The 21,913-nt window shown below is 39.1% G+C and overlaps 2 protein-coding genes across 8 annotated transcripts in view; one reads left to right on the forward strand and one right to left on the reverse strand.

Moving 5' to 3' along the window:
- Positions 1 to 21,913, reverse strand: part of STXBP4 (syntaxin binding protein 4) — a 184,959-nt gene that overhangs the window by 54,769 nt on the left and 108,277 nt on the right. For all 7 annotated transcript variants that reach the window (XM_042447227.1, XM_042447228.1, XM_042447233.1 and 4 more), the window contains one exon: positions 19,432 to 19,565. In XM_042447227.1, the coding sequence (XP_042303161.1) occupies positions 19,432 to 19,565 (134 nt within the window). The remainder of the gene's footprint in view (positions 1 to 19,431; positions 19,566 to 21,913) is intronic.
- Positions 6,629 to 9,282, forward strand: LOC121920189 (trichohyalin-like). The gene is made up of 2 exons (XM_042447240.1): positions 6,629 to 6,696; positions 7,344 to 9,282. The coding sequence occupies exon 2, from the start codon at positions 7,368 to 7,370 to the stop codon at positions 8,424 to 8,426; it is 1,059 nt and encodes a 352-aa protein (XP_042303174.1). The 5' UTR covers positions 6,629 to 6,696; positions 7,344 to 7,367; the 3' UTR covers positions 8,427 to 9,282.

Raw genomic sequence — 21,913 nt, forward strand, 5'->3', positions numbered from 1 at the left:
AAAGACAAATTTAATGTTTGAAAACCAAAATTAAGGCATTTTTTCAAATGCCCTTCAAACTGCACATCATCACAGCAGTAGACATCCAGAGCAGCAAATTGAGATAGACTTGATTCAAACCAAATGCCTGATTCACATGGAGAGTACACAATATACCCAGATAGCTGAAAATAGCAGAAACCTTTAACAAGCATATGCCCCTGGAAAAGTGATTTGCAACGCTGACTATCGCCAGTGCTGTGTGTTTGTCTCATTTCATATGAAACTCTTACATTTTGGAGGTATACTGGGAGGTCTGAATGCCTCCTTGGAAGCTGGGAGTGGGAGAAAGAAGCTGTGAATATTATACATGAATGGCAAGGATTCACACCACAAACCAAAAAGGGAGAAATAAGGAAAATGTGTGTGTATACATTCATCTGCAAAATAGGATATAGCATCAGCATCTGAGACAACAAAATGCATGCTCACTCTTGTCTGTCCTAGGGAAACCTAGTCTATAGTGGAGAATTGTTGGTGATACTGCTCTGCACCATTTGAAATCTAATATTGATTATGGTAGAAGGTAGGGATGTAAAGAATGCTCACATGGAGAAAGAGTATTTCAGTACATTGAGACACTGTGTGTGGGGGGTCAACTGTAAAAAATGGGGAGGGGGTTTGGGTGTTTTCTGTTTTTTTTACATTTTGAGACCTTTTTTGTTAAAAAGTCATTTGTGCAAAGCTAGTTCCTGTTCAACAACATCTCAATAGTTTTTCACAGAAAAACAGGGTCTTTTGTACAGTATTAAAAACACAATTTTTCTAGGCACTGAGTTTTATGCAAGGCTTTTTTTTTAAATTAAGTTCCTCAAATTTATTTCAGCTTTCATAATCTCTCAGTGGTGAAAAATTAATTTATTTTTTGTTCTTATATATTAGTATAAAATAAGTGAAAAGTTATATCCCAACAAGCACTTATCCTACTATCCTGCCTGCTGATTATAGTTTTGCCACCAAAATGTATACGGAGCTAAGCTATATGCTGTATTATGTATCTAGCATGTAGCTTAAGATCCATATCTTTTACAAGCTGAAGTAGGCACACATAGGGTTGCCATAAGTCAGGACCTCCAAACCAGGACAAATGTAGGACAAATGTAGGATAACATTTTCAAATGTAAGACATTTTTATAAAAATGGAGGACATGTGAAAAAATCTGGTGCTTTTTAAAAAATGTTAATATAAATGTATGTTTCTTAGGCATGATCAAAATGGAGGACATTTGGGCATTATTTCTAGACAGATGGCAGAAATGTACTTCCCTTTCTGGCCAAACACCCCCAACCTGCATTCCAAAACACACTCAACAGCACATTTGGGCATTTCACATGGCTTTACTTAACATGGCCTCTTGCATCAGAGGCTGATTCCATAACCAAACCCCTTGGGTTTAACACTTAGCATGGTTTAACATGGCTATGCATATTGAACATGTCAAGGTGGTTTCACAGTTCTTGCACCAAGTGTACTTCTTCACTGCGCATGAGTTTGTAAAAATCACAGCAATTTACATTGACCATGCCTCAGAGGCTTGGTGATATCAATATCACCATTAAAGAACCAAAAACACACAGAAAAGGCACTTTGGAAAGTCACACTCTCTCGGCTTCAGAAACAGTGCGTGCATGCCTCTGAAGCTGACTCATATCATCATCACACTATCACTGTCAAAACAAGGGAGACTTGTTAGCATTAAAAGCACCCAAAACACAATTTGGGAGGTGATACTCTCTCGGCTTCTGAAACAGTGCCTGCATGCCTCTCAAGCTGACTCATATCATCATCACCACCACCACCACACTATCATTGTTAAAACAAAGGAGACATGTTAGCATTAAAAGCACCCCCCCCCCAAATAAAAACACCTTGAGGCCTCTGGCCACTCACTCACTCACTCACTCACCTCCTCCTTCTTCTCCCCCCCTCCTCCTTTTCCTCCTCCTCCTCCTTCTACCCCTCCTCCTCCTCCTCCTCCTCTCCCTCCTCTTTTCCTCCTCCACTTTCTACCCCTCCTCCTTCTCCTCCTCCTCCTCCTCCTTCTACCCCTTCTCCTTCTCCTCCTCCTCCCCCTCCTCCTTTTCCTCCTCCTCCTCCTCCCTATCCTCCATTCACCACGCGGCCTGGGGCGGAGGAGGAGAAGGTGGGTGGCGCGGCTGTGCGCATGAGGCCGGGAAGGTGGGGCGGTCGCGTGCAGGAGGTGCACCGCCTCCACCTTCGCCTCCTCCACGCGGCCACGCAGCCTGGGGCGAAGGAGGAGAAGGTGGCACGGCCACGTGGGGAGGCGGGGAGGGTGGCACGCCCGTGCGCAGGAGGCACTGCCTCCGCCTCCTTCACGCAGCCGCACAGCCTGGGGCAGAGGGGGCGGAGGAGGTGGGTGGCACGGAGGCGGGGGAAGGTGGCGTGGCCACCCAGGGAGGCGCCGCCTCTACCTTCACCTCCTCCGGCCCAGTCCTCACTGCCCTCCTCTTCCTCTGACTCCTCTGCGCAGCCATGTGCGGTGCAGGAGGAGGAGAGCAGCGAGGCCCCGTGGGCTGCGGCAACCAGGGTCGTCCCAGTTTTTGGAGCACCTGGGATGGGAGGGGGATGGTGCCACCAAAACCGGGAAAATTCCGGTTGCAGCCGGGTTATGGCAACCCTTGGCACACATAGTCTTGAACATGAGTCACACAAGTAGCAGGCGTTCTGGTTTTATTTTTTAAAAACCCAATAAAAATAGAGGAGGACTCTCCAATTGAGTTTGCAGTGGTTCAAGGTAGTATGCTAGAATGAAAGATGCAACTCTTTAGCTAAAACCAGAGAAATGACTTTTCCTAAATATACTGTTGTATCTGCACACAGCCTCTTTAATTCACACCATAGAACTAGAAGTATCTCAAACATCAATTTGGTGTCAACTCTTTGCTGCAAAGTAGGTCCATCTAGGCAGCAAACTCCATTCCAAAATTAATTCTTTTATTCTGGTTTTCTCTCTTTCTTTGGAGGCAAAATACTCTTCATGCTAATTATTAGCAATATGGAAGTTTGCACTTTATTAATGCAGTGGTTACAGCACTTATTCTATTTTAAGAACATAAACTACTTTGAGCACTCTGATAAAACAGCTCATAATTAAAATGAAAAGAAATCAATCATACATCAATCTAAGGAATATAGATTGCAGAATGCCAGATGCAAAGACAGTAGCATCCCAGAAGCATCAAGCAAACTTAGAGATTAGGACCAATCAATACCTGGTGGAGCATCTGCTCACAGCACAATTTAAACTTTTATGCAGATTGTAAATATTTAAAGAGCAATATGTTATGTCTTTTAAGAGGATGACTACAAGTGCTGACACAAGAAAATCACTCATCTCCTTCCACCTTTCACCATTCTTTAGGTGAAATATTTCTTGCACACATGATATCATCTCCTTCCACCTTTCACCATTCTTTAGGTGAAATATTTCTCGCACACATGATATACTCATTTCCCATGTTAGAAGTTCAAAGGTGAAAGTAAAAGACTATTTTTGTCTATTGCATATACTTGACTATAAGTTGACCTCATGTATAAGTCAAGGACAGGATTTGGGGCCAAAATTATTGATTTTGATATGACCCATGAATAAGTCGAGGGCAAAATTTAGGGGTATGTAACAAAGGATGTAAAGAAGGAAGCAAAGGAAAATGATGCCAAAGAAATAAAATTCCAACAGCCATAACTGTTTGCGCTCATACTAAAGGCTGGATGGATGAGAGGGTAGAAGGGGGTCAGTGCTTCCAGCATAGATTACATTTTTGCTTTTGACCAGGGAATGGTCTCTTTTTCAATAAGAGTTAAAGTACAGTACTTGCACTGACCTGCGGATAAGTCGACTCAGTTTTTTGGGTCAATTTTTTGACTAAAATGCCTAGACTTATACATGCGTATATACAGTATATCTATCAGCAGCTAGCGAGAGCTGTTATCATCCATATGCCTGGCAAGATTTCTTGTCTCCCCAAAAGATCAATCTAATTAGCAGGAATTTCCTATATTCCTATATTCTTTAAATTCAGGAATTTTGAGAGATTCCTGGCTTTAGCTGTACTTACTAAGAAGGAAATAACATTCACTTCAGTGGAACTTACTCCTTAGTGTCAGGCTTGACTGCAAACTGTGAGTCCAACAGCATATATATGAACACTATACATTTCTCCCCCTCTTAGGGTACATCAGCTTCAGTGAAATTCATTCTCCAGGAATTGTGCCCAGGATTTCTGCATTAATTATTTTTCAGTCTACTGTAGTTGTACTTTAAACTGGCAATGACAGTTCAAATCAATCCTCTGTGTGCTATTTTTTTAACTTTTAAAATGCCCCAGTTTTTCTCTCCTCCTCTTCTTCTTTCTCAGCTTACTCCAACTGCTGCAAACTGAGTTCAAGGTACAAAAGTACTTTGCACTCAGTTAACTCAGCCAGTTGAGAGGAGAGGAATGGGGAAGAGTCTTGCTCTTCCCAGTAAACACAAAAAAAAGCACCCTAAGGTAGCCTCTGCTAGCTTGTTTGTTCTCCTTCATTGATCAATTTGCAAACTTGACCATACTCTAATGTTGCTTGGCCCTATGAACCCCTGGAGGGCATGCTTAATAAATATGCTTAATAAAACATATACATACAATTAATTATGCTGATTAAAGCTGATTTGCAAAGCTAGGAATATGCAATGCCAAGTATATTTACAATGATGAAAACTCACTGCATTGTGACTATTACAATGCACTCATTCTAAGTATATTTATCCTTGAAGACATTTGGGAGCAAGGTGTGACAGCTAAACTACTAAGTGATGAATAGTATCCAGATCAAATCATTGCAATCCTGCCCCCATTAAAGATAAAGGAGAATATAGATTTGTGTAACATTTGGAGAAGATAGTTTATATTGCAAGATGCAAATGAGCTCAGGTGATGGCAGTGGATGGGCAATTCTGATTCTCCTATTGTCCCTTTTGATGATTTAAACCAGGCTTGGACCACAGCCTATAACATTGTCTCTACATTCCCCATCTCATACACCAGACAATATTTCATTTCCATTTGTTTCAATTCATTCTCTCTCTTCATCTAAGAATGTGTATGCATGCTTCTTTGAACATCTTTAAATGTTTCTGAGACAGCTGAGACATTGTAAAGCTTTTAAAACAAATTGCTATGCAATAAAGAAACATGGACTGACTGATAACTTTGGAAATTTGCCCTCATCCTTTTGAGAAATAAAATCTGGATTACACTATGCTATCAGAGACAGAGCTGCCACAGGAAGCAGCTTCTCGAAAAAAAAGGATAAAGCAGGAAGATTCAGATTAATCTGACATTCAGATTAATCAAACTGGTCATTGAGATTAGTTTGCCATACAATACATCTTTATTGAATAAGTCTCCAGACCATTTCAAAGAATACAAGATAAAAGGAAAAAAACATACATAGTTAAAACTTACATAAAGCACTTCGGCTGGAAATGGCGTCCCGCTGAGACGTACTCTGCAAGTGCTCTGTAGGGGCGTCTCGAATGAGCGGGAGTTTCTGGGTTAAGGGGCTCCAAAACCCAGAAAAATTTCTCTTAAGGAAAGAGGAATCAGAGGGGGCTCGGCGGAGGATTCCATACCTCTCAGGAGCTGAGAAATCAGCAGTAACTCTGTCTCGCTACGTGAGACAGAAGGAAGCCATTTGAGAAGGGGAATCCGGAGAGCAATCCACGCCCGCTCTAGTAAGTGGCGACTATCGCACAGGGATGCCTACCAGCTTTGGTAAAGGAATATAGATTAAGGAAGATAAGACAAAGACTACATCTATTCTCCGTTATTTGACTACTATTGATATATTCTTAGGAGTGGAGAGGATTAAAAACTGGAATGGTCTGAGTAGAAGATCTGGAAGAGAGCTGTAATCCTTGCACTGAGTGAGATTTTATGCTGGGGGGAAAAGGATGCCTCTTCTGAATATTAATCAAGAGTAATGACCCTTCGATTTTGTGGAAAGGGGATCAAGATTTGGCTTGCTTTGGCAGTTAAAAACTTTTTCCTGTTTGAGACTTTTTCAAAGACTAAGAGGTTTGGTCAGTGATTTTTTAAACCCCAGAACGGATTGAATATTGACGGCAGCAAAGGGGTTAAGACCTGCTCTTGGGATAAACGAGAGAAGAAAAAAGCAGAAGGGAGAAGGAACTGTTAGTGATAAGAGAGATCAAAATAAGAAGGAGATAAACCACTGACCTTGGAGTACACCTGGCTTGAATCTCCTGCGGACGAGAGTAAAGAGACGGAAGCACAGGAGAGGAGGGGTGAGAGAGGACGTAAGAGCCTGGAGCTGGGAGTTGGAAAAACCATCGAGTGGAGAAGAAGGAGGGGTGTAGAAGCGGGATAGAGAGGCCCTCAAGAGGGAGAGGAAGTGACGAAGGAGTGGAGAGCGGAACCCGGAAGGATCAGAGAGAGGAGAGGAGAGAGAGGAAGAAGGAGACACCCACCATAGACACCGGCGGGATAGAGAGGAAGGAAGAGAAAACCAGCACAGGCCGGAAGGAACAGCAAGGGAGAAAGACGGACTGGCTTTAGAGGGGAAATTGAAAAACGGAGCGGTCGCAGAAAGGGGACTGAAAAGGCAGAGGGGAAAGACGGACTGACTATAGAGAGGTATTGGGAAGACGGCGCGGTAGCAGAAGGGAGACTGGAAGACGGACAGATAGAAGAAGTGTGAAAAAAGGACATTCCAGATAGTAGAGTAAGAGGAGGGGGGGGGGAAGGAGAAGGAGAAGATAAGAAAGCCAGAAGGTGGGTAAGGGTGATAGGAAGCGTTGAAGAAATGATAAGGGAAAGTGCTATTGGGAATAGATTGGAAGGGATGGTATAAGGGTTTGGGAGGGTACCGGACTGAAGTGAATGAAGTGGACTTTGTGAAGCCTTTCTGGGGGAATCTGAGATATATTGAGACAAGGAGTAATAAGAAGGGGGAAAAAAATTAATTACATGCTTTTGGGGCGGTTATATTTAAAGATAGAAATGCAAATGATTGGGTAGAAAGAAGACTCAACTTCTTTCCCTTAAGAAAATAGATTAATATATAGAATATATTGAGGGGCATTTAGGGGGCGGCAGAAATCGATTTGAATAGAAAATTGGTTTAAAGGGGGATTAATAAGTATTGTGGAGATAGCCTACTACCAAAAGTGGAGGGTTTGACTGATAGATTTAAGGAGTAATCAATTAAGTTGATACTGTGGGAACAATAAGTGTAAAGAAAATAATTTGACCTTGGGAATTTTTTTTTGATTAATTAATAGAGAGTGAACAACAAAAATAACGATATGGAAAGAATGAATACAAGAAATCAAACTCAAAAAGTCCAAGCCCTAGCCCAAAATCAAAGAAGAAATTCGATGGAGAAATTAAATTTGGTGGATACGAATCAATTAATTTTAGAGAAAATAGAAAATCTATCATTAAACCTATCTTCAAGTCTTTCTGCCAACCTGGCAAAAGAAATGAATAATTTTAAAAAGGAGATAAAACAGGAGATAAGGTCTGATTTGAAGGAAATTAAACAAATGGTCGACGGTCTTACATTAGAGATACAAAAAACTAAACAAAGAGTGGATTTACTCGAGGTGAGAACCGAAAAATTAGAATTTGATTATGGTAGACTTCTAAATAAAAGAGAGGAAGAGCAAGATGAAAGAGCGGTCTGGGAACAGAAGCTCAGAGAGAAATATGTGAAAATTAGGGGCCTACCTGAAGAGAAGGACGAGAAGTTAGAGGAGGTTTTGATCCCAGAAATTGCAAAATTTTTAGAAAAGGACCCCATTTTCTTTGATGACGAAGTTGATAATATATATAGAGTTAATTCCCAAGTGGCTAAACAAAAAGGGCTTCCTCGTGACGTGGCCGTTTCTTTTGTGAGGAAACGCACCAGGGATCTATTTTTGAGTAAACATAACGAGACGTCTTTTATGTATAAAAATTTGGAATTGAAAATTCTAAAGGATATTCCTGGTCGTATCCTACGGAAGAGAAGGGAATATAACGGTCTTACAACGTTTTTAAGAAAGGAAGGTCTGCCGTATCGGTGGGAAGCTCCAGAAGGGGTTACATTTTGGTGGAATAAAAAAAGAATAAAAGTAAGTTCCCCGGAGCAAGGCAGGAATTTTCTGAGACGAGTTGCGGACCAAAAGAAGGAGAGAAGTAAGGAAGAGAACTCAGTAAACCAAACAGGAAGAGACGAAGTCATGCTTCAAGATAGATGTGACGAAGAAGTGCCCGCTCCATTGAACCCTGACCTCCAGGAACTGCTAGAAGAAGAAGAAGAGAGATTGAGAAGAGAAGAAGAAGAAGAAGAAGAGGGAGAGAAAGAGCCTGATCAAGAATAAAGGAAAAATTTAGTTGTGCTGGAATTAAAATCTATATTACCATCCTATTTCTTAAGTTTTTAGCAATAATATAATAAATATAGTTTTGCATTGATATTTGGGACTCCGATATATTGGGAAGGTACATTGGGGGAATGGCGGAAACTTTGAGATTTTTGACATGGAACGTACAGGGAATGAATACCCCTCAGAAGAGAAAAAAAGTCTTTCACTATTTGCAAAAATTAAAACTGGACATAATCTGTCTTCAAGAAACCAGAATTAAGGAAAAGGATAAAAGACATTTAAGATGTGTGAAATTAGGAGATGAATATATAGCGGCAGCAAAATCTAAAAAAAAAGGGGTGGTCATATACATCAAGGATAAATTTATAGCTAAAGAAATATATAGTGATAAAGAGGGACACTTTATTATAGTGGAAATAAAGTACAAAGAGAATAAATACCTTCTCGTGGGAATATATGGCCCATTAGAGAATAAAAATAAATTTTACAAAAAAGTTAAGGAAAAAATAATGAGTTTAGAATCTGAAAACATAATCATCTTGGGAGATTTCAATGGAGTAATAAATCCAGTGGTAGATAGATTTTCTGAGAAAAAGGTCAAAATTAATCAAGGCAAACTACCGAGAGAATTTTTTGAATTGATGACAGTCCACTCCCTGGGTGATGCATGGAGAATTAAAAATGGAGAGAACAAGGACTATACATTCTACTCCAACCCACATAAGACTTGGTCTAGGATAGACACAATTTTGGCCTCCTTGCATTTGGTTAAAAGTATGGGCAAGGTGATAATAATTCCAAAAATATGGTCGGACCATAGTCCGGTCCAAATGGAGTTAAAATTGGGAAAGAGAGATTTTAATTGGAGATTAAACCCGACTTTATTAAAGGACGAAAAATTGGCGGAGGAGCTAAAACAGAACGTGGAAAATTATTTTAAAGAAAATTTAAATAATGAAACATCACCTCAAATAGTATGGGATGCCATGAAAGCGGTGATTAGAGGATGGTTAATAAAGAAAGCATCGGAAAAGAAAAAAGTAAAAGAGGAAAAAATGGCAAAAATTAATGAGGAAATAAAGGAACTGGAGATATTGATAAGGAAAGAACCAAAAAATGGGGGTCTACAATATAAGATAAAATCCTTACAAAAACAAGTTAGAATTCTCCTGATAAAGGAGATGGAGAAAAAAATGAGGTATGTGAAACAGAAATATTTTGAATCGGCTAATAAATCAGGAAAAATTCTAGCTGCACAATTGAGGAAAGAAAAAGCTAAACGTACAATAACTGGTCTGAAAATAGAGGGTAAGCTAATTACAAAAGAGAAAAGGATTAGAGACACCTTTTTTGATTACTATAAAGATTTGTATAAGAAACCAAATGTGGAAGAACTTAAAATTGGTAAGTATTTGGAAAAGTTAAACTTGAAAGAAATTACTGAGGAACACAGAGAGAGATTAAATAAAGAAATCTCCGCACAGGAACTTACACAGGCCATTCAAAATAGTAAGAAAGGTAAATCTCCAGGGCCGGACGGATTTATAGGTGAATTTTATAAAATTTGTATAGAATATTTGAAAGAACCCATGTTAAAGGTGATGAATGAGGTAAGATTGGGTCGAATACCCCAAACATGGACCCAATCAAATATGATTTTGTTACCAAAAGAAGGGAAAGATTTAAGTGACCCAAAAAATTATAGACCCATTTCTTTATTAAATTCGGATTACAAATTGTTCGTTTCAATTTTGGCAAATAGATTAAAGATAGTATTATCGGATTGGATACACCCTGATCAAAACGGTTTTCTGCCAAATAGAAAGATTAAAGATAATATAAGAAATATAATTAATTTGGTCGAGATTCATGAAAAAAAGATTGAAAAAAAATTGGCTATGTTTTTCATTGATGCGGAGAAAGCCTTTGATAAAGTATATTGGAAGTTTATGTTTGGGGTATTAGACACTATAAATTTAGGGAAAGATTTTACGAATATGATTGGCACAATATACAATAAACAGGAAACAAGGATTATAGTAAATGAGGTTAAAACAAAAGCATGTCCAATTTATAATGGGGTTAGGCAGGGATGTCCCCTGTCACCACTCCTATTTTTATTGGTGTTAGAACCCTTACTGGTAAATATTCGAATGAATAAGTTAATTGAAGGGTTTAAAATTAAAGGGGAAGAATACAAATTACGAGCCATTGTGGATGATGTGGTGTTGACAATCGCTAACCCAATAGAAAGTTGCGAACAAATTTTAAAAACCTTAAAGAAATTTGGAAAAGTAGCGGGCTACCGAACAAATATAGATAAAACAAAAATATTGACTATGAATCTTTCTAAAGAGGAAAAGACTGAATTAGAACAAAAAACTGGGTTTAAAATAGAAAAAAGAGTTAAATATTTAGGATGTATATTATCTAATAAAAATTCGGACCTCTTTAGAAATAACTATGAGGCAACATGGGTGTTGATTAAAAAAGACTTACAAGAATGGGGGAAGCTAAATCTATCCTGGGTGGGTAGAATGGCAACCATTAAGATGAAGGTCTTACCTAAAATGGTATATCTTTTCCAGTCATTACCAATAATTATGAATGATAAACCTTTTTTTGAAGTGGGAAAAAGATTTGAATAGCTTTATCTGGAATAATAAAAAGACTAGAATAAAGGCAAAAGTATTACAGGACTCACAAGATAAAGGAGGACTAGCCCTCCCCAACCTTAAATGGTATTACTATGCAAGTGTATTGCATTGGGTTATAGATTGGGCAAAGTTAGAAGACAAAAGAGTTATAAATTTGGAGAAAATTGACTTAAAATTCGGGTTACATGGCTATGTATTATATGATAAAATTAAGATAGACAGGAATTTCAATGATCATATTGTTAGGAAATCATTGAATAGGATTTGGACTAAATTTAAAAAAAGATGGTGCCCTGCTTTACCATTGTGGACCTCTCCTAATGAGGCATTTCATGATAGATTGGAATTTAAAACAAAAGGGTGGATCACATACGATGAATTAACGAAAACTAAGGGCGGAAAGAGAATTATGAAAACACAAAATGAGTTAGAGATGGAGGGCTATAGATGCGATTGGTTTTCCTATAGGCAGTTAAAGGAAAGGTTTTTATTGGATATTAAAATGGAGGGTTTAAGAGCAGCGGAGATACAATTTGAGAAGATCATTACAGATCCAAGAAAATGAATCTCGAGATTATATAATTTGGTGAGGAGTGCAGAATTAGAGACGGAAATTATCAAGGATTATATGATTAAGTGGGCAAGAGACTTGAAGAGAACAATCAACCTAGAGAGTTGGGAGAATGTTTGGATAAGAAAAATGAAGATAACACCTAGTGCGGAAGTTAAGGAGAATGTATATAAGTCCTTGGTGAGGTGGTATTTAACACCTTATAAGTTGTCCAAAATGGGTAAACAGAATAACTTTTGTTGGAAATGTAAAGATCAAGTGGGAACATACCTCCACTGTTGGTGGAACTGTCCCAAAATAAATAAGTTTTGGAAGCAAATACATAATGAAGTTAAGAAAATGGTAAATATTAAGGGGAAACCAGATCCCGTAATGTACCTTCTAAATATGACGGTGGATCCTAAAGAAGAAAAAGGGAAGGAAAAGGTGATTTTTTATATGATAGTGGCAGCAAGATCAATGATTGCCAGATCATGGAAAGTAGAAGACATCCCGAGCTTGGAAGACTGGAAACTAAAAGTTATGGACCTCTATGAAATGGATAAACTAACAACTCTGTTGGGAAAAAATACCTTAGATGAGTTTCAGAAAGATTGGCTCCCCTGGGTAAACTACTTACAGAACGAAGGGTATGAATGGAGAGTATAAGAGAGTGGGCATAGGAAGAAGAGGAAGAGTAAATCTGGCTAAATTTTTAGAAGAAGGGAGAATTGGCCAAGGGTTTTGATTTATTTCCATTCCAATCAAAATTAAAGGTAAAAGCATCCTAGGTAGGAATATATAGAAAGGGATTATTACTAAGAGTTAGTTTTAAGCAACTTATGGAACAAACTGTACGGTAGAATATGTAGTCTGAAAGAAGTCCAAAGGGGGCAGGGGGGGAGGGGGGGATAACGGAAGTGTTTGTAATTTTTAAAAATTTGTTTAATAATAAAATTATTTTAAAAAAAAAACTTACATAAAAAGAAATATCTTAATTTGCCATAAACATACTCTTATTGAATCAAACAATCAGAGTTGGAAGGAACCACAAAGGCCACCTAGTCTAACCCTCTCCCTGCAGAAATGCACAGCTAACATGCTCCTAAAAGATGTTTATCCAACCTTTGTTTAAAGACCTCCAAAGACGGAGAGAGTCCATCACTCTCCAGTCCAAGGCAATCAATTCCATTGTTGAGTAGCTCTTATAGTAAACAAAATTTTCTTAATGTTAAAGCACAATGTCTTGACTTGTAATTTGGATCCATTGGTTTGTATGCTAGTCTGTGGAGCAGCAGAAAAAGGCTTGCTCCATTTTCTACATGACATCCCTTCAGAAGTTTAATGACAGCTATCATGATACCTTTCAGTTTTCTCTACTCTAAGCTAAAGGTATCCAACAACTTCAATTGTTCCCCATAAGACTTGACTTGCAGACCTCTGATAATCTTGGTTGCCTTCCTCTAGAAACATTCCACCTTATCAATATCCTTCTGGAATATGTTGCCCAGACCTTAAAACCAATATTCAAAATTGAATGGACTGGCACTATTACTTTTCTTGATCTGGACACTATACATTGGGCCCTTCTCTTACTCAGCGGATCTGTTCCAGACCCCCTCCCCCCCACATAAGGGAAATACCGCATATGGTGGAGCCCCATTAAAAACAATGGGCATGCATGCCATTACTTCTTCTAGCACACGCCATTGCTTTTTCCTGTTTGGTTTTCAGCATATGCTGTGTATGATTCGGGAACACTGTACTACTGATGATGCAGCCCAGAACTGCACTGGATTGTTGGGCTTCTACATCGCACTGTTGACTCATGTTTAGTTTGTGTTCTACTAGATCCTTTTCATATGCACTGCTTTCAAGCCATGTGTCCACCATCCTATATTTGTGCATTTCATTTTTCCTGCCCAGATGCAATACCTTACATTTATTCTGATTAAAATTCATTTTGTTAGCTTGGGCACAACTTTCCAATCTGCCAAGGTCATTCTAAATGCTGTTCTGTCATCTGGAGTATTTGCTTTATGTTGCTGTGTGCCTATAAATTGTTTGTGTCTTATGGCAACCCTAAGCTGATACTATCATAGGGTTTTTTGGGGGGCTTTGGGTTTTTTTGTGTGGAAAGAGCTGTTCAGAGGTGGTTTGCTACCCCTCCTTACATTTGGTATCATCTGCAAATGTCTTGATGATGTACTAGGGTTGCCACAACCCTAGCACGTATTCTGTACGTCAAAATGGCGGTGCCTTGTACAGATGGGCGCCGCCATTTTGACCTGATGGTCGCTGAGCGTCCGCACGTCACTGCGTGATACTGACGTCATGAGTGCGCCACTGGCACACTGCAGCATCAGTATCGCGCCACAAAAAGAACCTCCTTTTTGTGGCTTCTTTTTGCTCTGCGAGGAAGCTGCGCAGTTTGTATGCTGCAGCTTACTCGCAGAACAAAACAAGGTGCCAGCAGACCGCCATTTTTGGGTGGTCTGTACCGGACGTAAGTTATTTATAAAGCTGCTGAACAACACTGGGCCTGGGACAGACCCCTGAAGCATCCCACTAGTCATTTTTCTCCAGTATGGTAAGTACTTTCTGGGTTCAGTCTGTCAACTCATTACAGATTTATCTAACTGTAATACTGTCTAGCTCACAGTTTAACATCTTGCAAGAATATCATGGGGGTCCTTGTATAAAGCTTTACTGAATTCAAGATATGCTACATCCACACCACTCCCCTGACCTACCAAGCTTCTAATTCTATCAAAAAGAGAGAGAGAGAGAGAGAGAGAGAGATAAGATTAGTTTGGCATGACATGTTTTTGAGAAACTCGTGCTGACTCTTAGAAATTATGGCATTTCTTTCTAGGTATGCACAGACTGATTGTTTAATGATCTGTTCTAGAACCTTCCCCCCTCTGTAGTCTTGACAAGGAGTAAGCAACATCTGAGGTTTTGTGGAAGATCTGCCCTCTGAACCTCTTTGATCTCCTCCTTGAAAAAAGGGTTTCACCCCCAAAATAACAAAGCTCTCCACCCCTGCTGAGTATTTCCAGTTAAATGTTACCTCATGCCCACTATAGAACAGAAAAGCCTTTTAAAAAAATAGAAACAGGAAGTGTCTGTATTTCTTATTTTTGAGAGATTTTCTTCCTTTCAGAGTGATGTCAGAGGAGCATGGGTAGGTATATGATCCAATGATCACATTTTGCCTCTTCTTGTTCTTGACCTATGCGCTTTTAACAGGTTTAAGGTAATAAGCAAAATATAAAATCAGGGCAAATGTGTTTCCCAAAATATTCTCCAGAGTGCCCACCAAATTAAAGAGATAAAGCAAGGAGAGTGAAAAATCTCCACCTGACTATTAATGATGTTGTTTGGTTATTAGCACCCTTGTCCCACTTTCTATTGTTGTTCTTCTTCACAACTGTTATTAACACACTGAAGATACTGTAAAGGCATTGACTGTCAACCCCAGTAATTGAAAATGAGAATAAATGGAGAGTGCTGTGCTGGAAAGAATGGTGTAGCCAAAGCACATTGATATTTGGACACTTTACACAGAGGAAAAAAGTCCAACTGTATATAAACTGTGCAAGTTTCAACACGGAGCTACAGTGGATTACAATTCTGCAGTATGTGAATAAGCACTTTTTTGCATTCATTATTACATTTTTCTTTTAAAAATCTTAAAATAAGCATCTAAATAGTTGAAACAGCTAAATGTACTTATCATAAATTATTACTATTTTTGATGGCAATATTGTTATTTAAAAACATTATGCATAACTGCAAGCTGCAACTGACTGACAATGCTAACCTTGCAAAAGAGGCAATTGCAAAGGGAAGATACTTTCTACAGGGCCAGCCCAAAACACGATGTTACCTGTGGCACAGCAGCAAATTATGTTGCTGCCTTTCCATGCAATTCTACCTACAAAGAACCTGAAGTTGCTTTGTCTGCATGAAATGCCTCAAACATCTCAAATCTTTGCCACCAGTAAAAATACAACAGATTAAAAAAGCAATTCCTACTGTGCAGCTTAAGGTGCTACCTCTCTCTCTTAGTGGTTGGGGGATGCTCTTGTTTTCCTATAGCAGCAAAACACAAGGTCCCTTTTGGAATGGGCTGCCTGTGGGCCTGAGTTGTCACTGGTCTCCAACTTTCAGCCAGCATCAGGCAGAAGTGTAGATGGTTAGATATGTAGTTCAGCGTCCAGAAGATCACATTTTTTTTCACTCTGTTTCAGTGCATGCAATTTCCTGCTGTTTAGGAAAAACAGAAGGGCTGATGTGGGTGAAGAAGGGAGGTAAGGCAGGACAGAGTTAAGAGGCAGGACTTTGATTCCAGCTTTTACTTTGTTCTTAGTTCAAGGCTTTCCTGCTTCTCTTTGTCACTCTGAAAGCTCCTAAGCTTCTCCCTTCCTCAAAATCAACCCACTCCCCACCCACCCATACACTCACTTGTAAGGACTGGGGGGCCTTCTGGAACAAGATGGCAAGAGACTAAAACCAGAAGGTATATAACTGGTCATGCAACTAGATCTTTAGATTCCAACAGCAGCAGAAGGCTCCCTAGAGTTGAAAGGATTGTAAGGCACATGTGACGTGGCTGAACAGATGAAAAAAATATGTTACCAGTGAAAAGCACAGAGAACATTGCAAACAGTATGTGCTAACTTTATGCAAAGGGCAAAGGGAAGAGGCAAGCTAACTCATCTATAGCTTTTTTACTGTGTTTTCAATAAGCACTGCAACTCACAAAACCCCTTTATATATAACAATAAGGGCTGGTAACTTCCTTTTAAAGGAAAGCTGAGATGTTCAGAAAAACCAATTTATTTGCCAGACTTCATTGTGATTCCATGATGAACTGTGCACTGACCTGAGCTGAACCTTCACATTGGAAATGTGACACAGCAAACGCTGAAAGGAATGATAATCTAATGAAGACAAAACAAATTGCCTCAAAGTACTTAGTGAGCAAGTAAAGATTTTAAGGAAGAGAACAAAGGGATAAAGGAGAGAGAGAGTACAACTTAGAAAATGGAGCCAAACACAGGATGGCTCTTAGTAATGACAGACATCTAGGAGCTGTACACTGTAAAAGATTTGGAGTCACAGATATTTGACTATTAACTCTGCTTTGCTGTTATTTGTCTCTCCAATAGCATGAAATGTTTTAATTCTTTAATCTCAGATTCAGGTTCAATTTAGCTTTCATATATCTGTATGGAAGCTGGGGGGTGGGGGGAGGCGGGGAGAGAATAATGCTTTCCCTAAGTTAGAGTGAACCCAGTGGGATGATGTTCAGTCTTTAAATCCTTCTTAGCAGAGTTATTTTTAACTTTCAGGTTCACAAAATGGATCCATCCTCTGGCTCGAATGCTTTCTAGCTGATCTCCTACCTATTATAGTTGACACAACCAGATGTTAGTCTTCAGCTGCATTTAGGACCCAAGGTTTCTCTTGCATGACTTCTCACACAGACTTCTGGAAGTAATTTAATGTGACAGAACATTTCTAACCATGCTTTCCTCTGACTCCCTCCTCATACCAACGAGATTCTTTGCCAGAAGATAGAGTTAGCTTGATCATTTTTAAAAACAAAACAAAATAACATCATTTATTGCTTCCAAAGCTGTCAAATGTTGCTTTAGATTTATTTTTGTGATCAGAAGTGGCATCATCACATCAGATTAGCCTGTCATAATATATCTGTTCTTCTGATACAAGCTCTTCTGGCATGTTGTGAAATCCTGGCAACATGTGAACATCAAGTAATACTGTGCAGTCCTTTATACAGGAGATAAGGAAGCAAGTTCCACATCTGATGGTTTAAGGGACTCATTTGAAGTGTGGCCTTAGCCTCACAGAACATTTTACACTGGTTCAATTTTAGAGGATCCTCCAATTAATTATGCAGAATTCTACTACATCTCTTTCACGCAGACATAACCAACCAATCCAAGTTCAATTTGCTCTGATATAACCACTGAAGTGAACAATGTTGTGTGCAAGGCTTATTATAAACTGCAAACTGTCCCTTGATACCTAGTGCTATAATCAACTACATATCTCATCTGAAAGCTTCCTGTAATCTTAGCATACTGCTTTAAAACAAAAAGAAAAATCACAACCTAGAGAAAGAATTTTGTGCAAGTGGCTGCCCTACTCATTGTCCCATTTGCATTAGCCCCACAATTTCCTACCTACAGTACTGATATGGATTATCACATGGTTTGAGTGCACTAGACATGGATGAGAGCGATAATCAAAGATGGACAATTGAGAGAAAAACTATTAAGAGTGCTGAACTGCAGTGAAAAGTTATAACTAATCAGCATTGTAACTAATATTTGAAAGGATGTCACATTGAGGAGGGAGCAAGCTTGTTTTCTGCTGCTCCAGAGACTAGGACCTGGAACAATGGATGCAAGCTACAGGAAAAGAGATTCCACCTCAACATTAGGAAGAACTTCCTGACAGTAAGGGCTGTTCGACAGTGGAACAAACTCCCCCGGAGTGTAGTGGAGTCTCCTTCCTTGGAGGTCTTTAAGCAGAGGCTGGATGGCCATCTGTTGGGGATGCTTTGATTTGGATTTCCTGCATGGCAGGGGGTTGGACTGGATGGCCCTAGTGGTCTCTTCCAACTCTATGATTCTATGATTCTAATCAGCGTTGTCTGGACTGTACATTGTGCACCTTCCTGGAATTGTCACAAAATGCTTATCAAGATGGGCAATGACATCCATGTACATCTTCAAGCAAAGCCAGTAAGTGGCAGAAAATGGACAGGAATGATACGTGGTACTGCACTGAAGTCTTCAGATTTACACCATGTACCTCACATGAAATATTTAGTGTAGGCTGCAATAGGTGACAGCCCGTGCTCTCTGGGAGCTACCTAGATCCACCATATTAGGTTGTTAGTTTCTGCAGTCTTACATCCAGAATTCAAGCACAATACCAATTCCAGAGGTATGATTGCATTTATAGATATTGCATATCAAGAAATATAAGAATAGCCTGGACATTTGCATGAAGTTTATTTTCTTTCCCCCTGAGACGGGAATTATAATATATGTCCACTGATTCATTATGTCAGTGAGAAATTTCATTAACATGTTATTTCTTTTTTTTTTAAAAAAAGAATACCTACTAGCAATGTTGTAAAAACAAAACCAATTTTTTTTAAAAAATAAAGCTTACACATATTTGGATCTCAGCTAGATTTGTGTTGCAATCCCAAATATGTAAGCTGTTTTATGTCCCATTTGGAAGAAAAGCAGGATATAAATAAAATAAATAAAGACATACATGATAAGTAGCAAGTCTCAATACAATCCACGGGGCTTGCTGATAAATAATTTGATTATGATTAAGCCTTTGCTATAAATAGTCCAAAGCTTTGGCAACAGAAATTGCTTACCTATTATAAGGAAGTATTCACTAAGAAATCTTGCATATTAAATCATATGATACAGTGTATTCAGGTACAAGTAAAACCAAAATAGTCAATATTCAAATATAATTAAATAACAAGACTGTTTGCACACATCAACAGCTGTGTGCTTCTGTTATTAGATTGATAATTTCAAAGTATAAATGTTAGAATTATCCAAATTATTGGACATTTTATCACCTTTTGAGTATTTCAATGCTATTTTCCTCCTTTTTGACATGCAATCTGGATTCATAGCACAATCCACAAGTCAAACATTTCTGCTTAAACTGCCAAGCCAAAAAGAAAGGAAACAGAAAGAAAAAAACATGTAAGACTCACAATCTGCTTCCAGAATGGCACGGATGGATCTAGCAAGTTCTTTGGCTTCAGTTGCAAGTGATGCTGGGACACTGCGGCCATTCCTTCCCAGACGTGCAAGGAGCATTTTAGAAGAGAACGTGGCTTTTTTGTCACTGAAAGGAAAATGTGGAAAAGGGCCAAAAATTTTTTTATTTGTAACACTGTATTATTTCCATTCATGACACTGAATTCATTTTCATTTTTAGTTATAACTATGTCACAGTGGTAGTCAAGGGAGAGACAGGAACACTATGTTCTTGCAGCACTTCTCAGCATAAATGGATGCTGCTCATTTTGATTCTAAACTGGGGGGGGGGCGGGGATGCTCATGGGGTGTGCGTAGAATGGAAGATCACAACCTAGGTATGATATTCAAGTACAACACTTCCTGCCAGTGCAGTACTTCTCTAGTGGATAAAGCTAGATTTATGAGCATTTTTCTGAGCAATCTAGAAATCCATCAGTTACTGTTTGTGATATTAGGAAGCACTTCCTGACAACTGGAATGATTCAACACTTCCTTGGAGTGTGGTGGAGTATCCTTCTTTGAAGATTTTTAACAGAGGCTGGATGACTATCTGTCAGGGATGCTATAATTGGGTATTCCTGCATGGCAGGGGGGGTTGGACTAGATGGCCCTTGAAGTCTCTTCCAACTCTATGATTCTATGATTTATTGACTTTCAACTGTTTAGAGACAGAAACAAGTGAAACAGACACCTCCATTCAAATTTAGGCCACTGAAATGAAGAATGTTTTGGAGGAAATCAGGAATAGATGTATGGCTGAAAAAATGGTGAGCTAAGCTCTGGTGATGAAAATGAATTTCTGGCTTGAAGATGTACTCAGAAGCACCCCATTCCTTAAATCTAAGTATGTCTCTAACAGCCAATCCCCAAGTTGCTATTTTTTATTTTGGTCTGGTTAGTGCTGGCAACAACCAAGGGTAGATTGTCTAAGCAAGCCTGAAATCTGTCCACATTAGAATTTTGCTTATTTCCACTGTGTAGGTGAATCAATGACAACTCTTACACTTGACAAAGGAAAGAGACACAAATAAGAATGATTGGAAAGCACTGTTTTTTCTCAATAGCCAGAAGAATATTTTTGGCCCTTTGGAGTTTGTCCTTGAAACCAAATGTATAAACAAACATTCACCCTTTGTTGAAAGCATTCTAACAAGTATTTAAATTGCATACTATCCAACTGTCCTGATTTGGCAGGGTTAATCCTCTGCCATCCCATTTTCTCAGCTGCTTTTGGTAATCAGTACAATTTCAGCTTCCCTCCATATGTCCGGTAGTTTCTCCTCCAGTGCTGAGTTCATTACTAATTGTAATGGATCACATAATTCCTCCTGAAAGATTTTATAATATCTTGCTGGAAAGCCCTCCGGCCCTGGTGATTTCCCCTCCTTACATTGATTAATAGCCTCTATTATTTCCAATATTCAAATTATCTCCTATCCAAATCCTGTTTCTGTTCTTCCGTTATTTATTTATTACTGAGCAATCTACACATTGTTCTCTATATAGCCCAGAATCGAAATTATAAAATATTTCCTTTGTCTTTTCCTGTAAAGTGTGTACAGTGTGCCCGCATCATACGCGGATGCACTACATGCAGCTTTCAGCATATGTTGAAAGCCGTGCGGGAGCGCGTGGGGTGCAAGCGGCGGCACATCCCATCTAGATTAATGGGGCGTGCATCCATGGCGCGTGCACCGCCGCACTGTCGCCACATGCACGAGCCCCATTACTTTCAATGGGGCTCGAGCATACACGCTTTTTTTTTTTTTACACAGGGGGTCTGGAATGGATCCCTTGCGTAAAAAAAGGGTGCACTGAATCTCCTTTTCTTCTCTCATTTTTATAATACATCTCTTTTCCTTCTCTTTTCTCACTCTGTAAGCAAGCCACTTCCCTGGTTTGTTTGCATGCTCAAAGTTAGCCTGCTTTACCACTTTCAATTTCTTCTCAATTTCAATTGACATCTCTACTTTCAGTTGTTTCTGTAATTTTTTTTATCTCTTCCTCTACCTTCTTATTTCTTGGTTGCCTCTTCAACTCTGCTTCCTTTTCTTTCAATGCATTGGAGATCAGCATCATTTTCTGTTTTTCTTGCTTTTTTAGGATCATATTTTGTTGAGTAAAAAACTTCTGAGAACTGCTTTCACAGACAGTTGCTAATTTACCTTCCTGTTGCATATTTTCTTTTTAAAAAGTTTAATTGTTTCTCTTGCTTTGTCCACCACCTTCTCATCTTTCAGTATCTCTTCATTTAATCTCCAACTGACTAACCTCTAGGGTTCTCTCAAATTCAACAAAATTGTGCTATGGTCTGATAATACTCTACTAAATCTCCATTTCCATTAAACTTTTAGCCAATGTCTTAGGCGGGTTACAGACCGCCCATTTGGGGCAGTCTGTACCCGCCCCTTTCCCTGGTGTATCGGGGCCTCA

This window comes from Sceloporus undulatus, chromosome 2 (genome assembly GCF_019175285.1).
Source record: "Sceloporus undulatus isolate JIND9_A2432 ecotype Alabama chromosome 2, SceUnd_v1.1, whole genome shotgun sequence".
Classification (NCBI taxonomy): domain Eukaryota; kingdom Metazoa; phylum Chordata; class Lepidosauria; order Squamata; family Phrynosomatidae; genus Sceloporus; species Sceloporus undulatus.

Excerpts from the sequence above, each read along its gene's own strand:
- LOC121920189 (XM_042447240.1), top strand. The coding sequence starts at position 7,368 with ATGGAAAGAATGAATACAAGAAATCAAACTCAAAAAGTCCAAGCCCTA.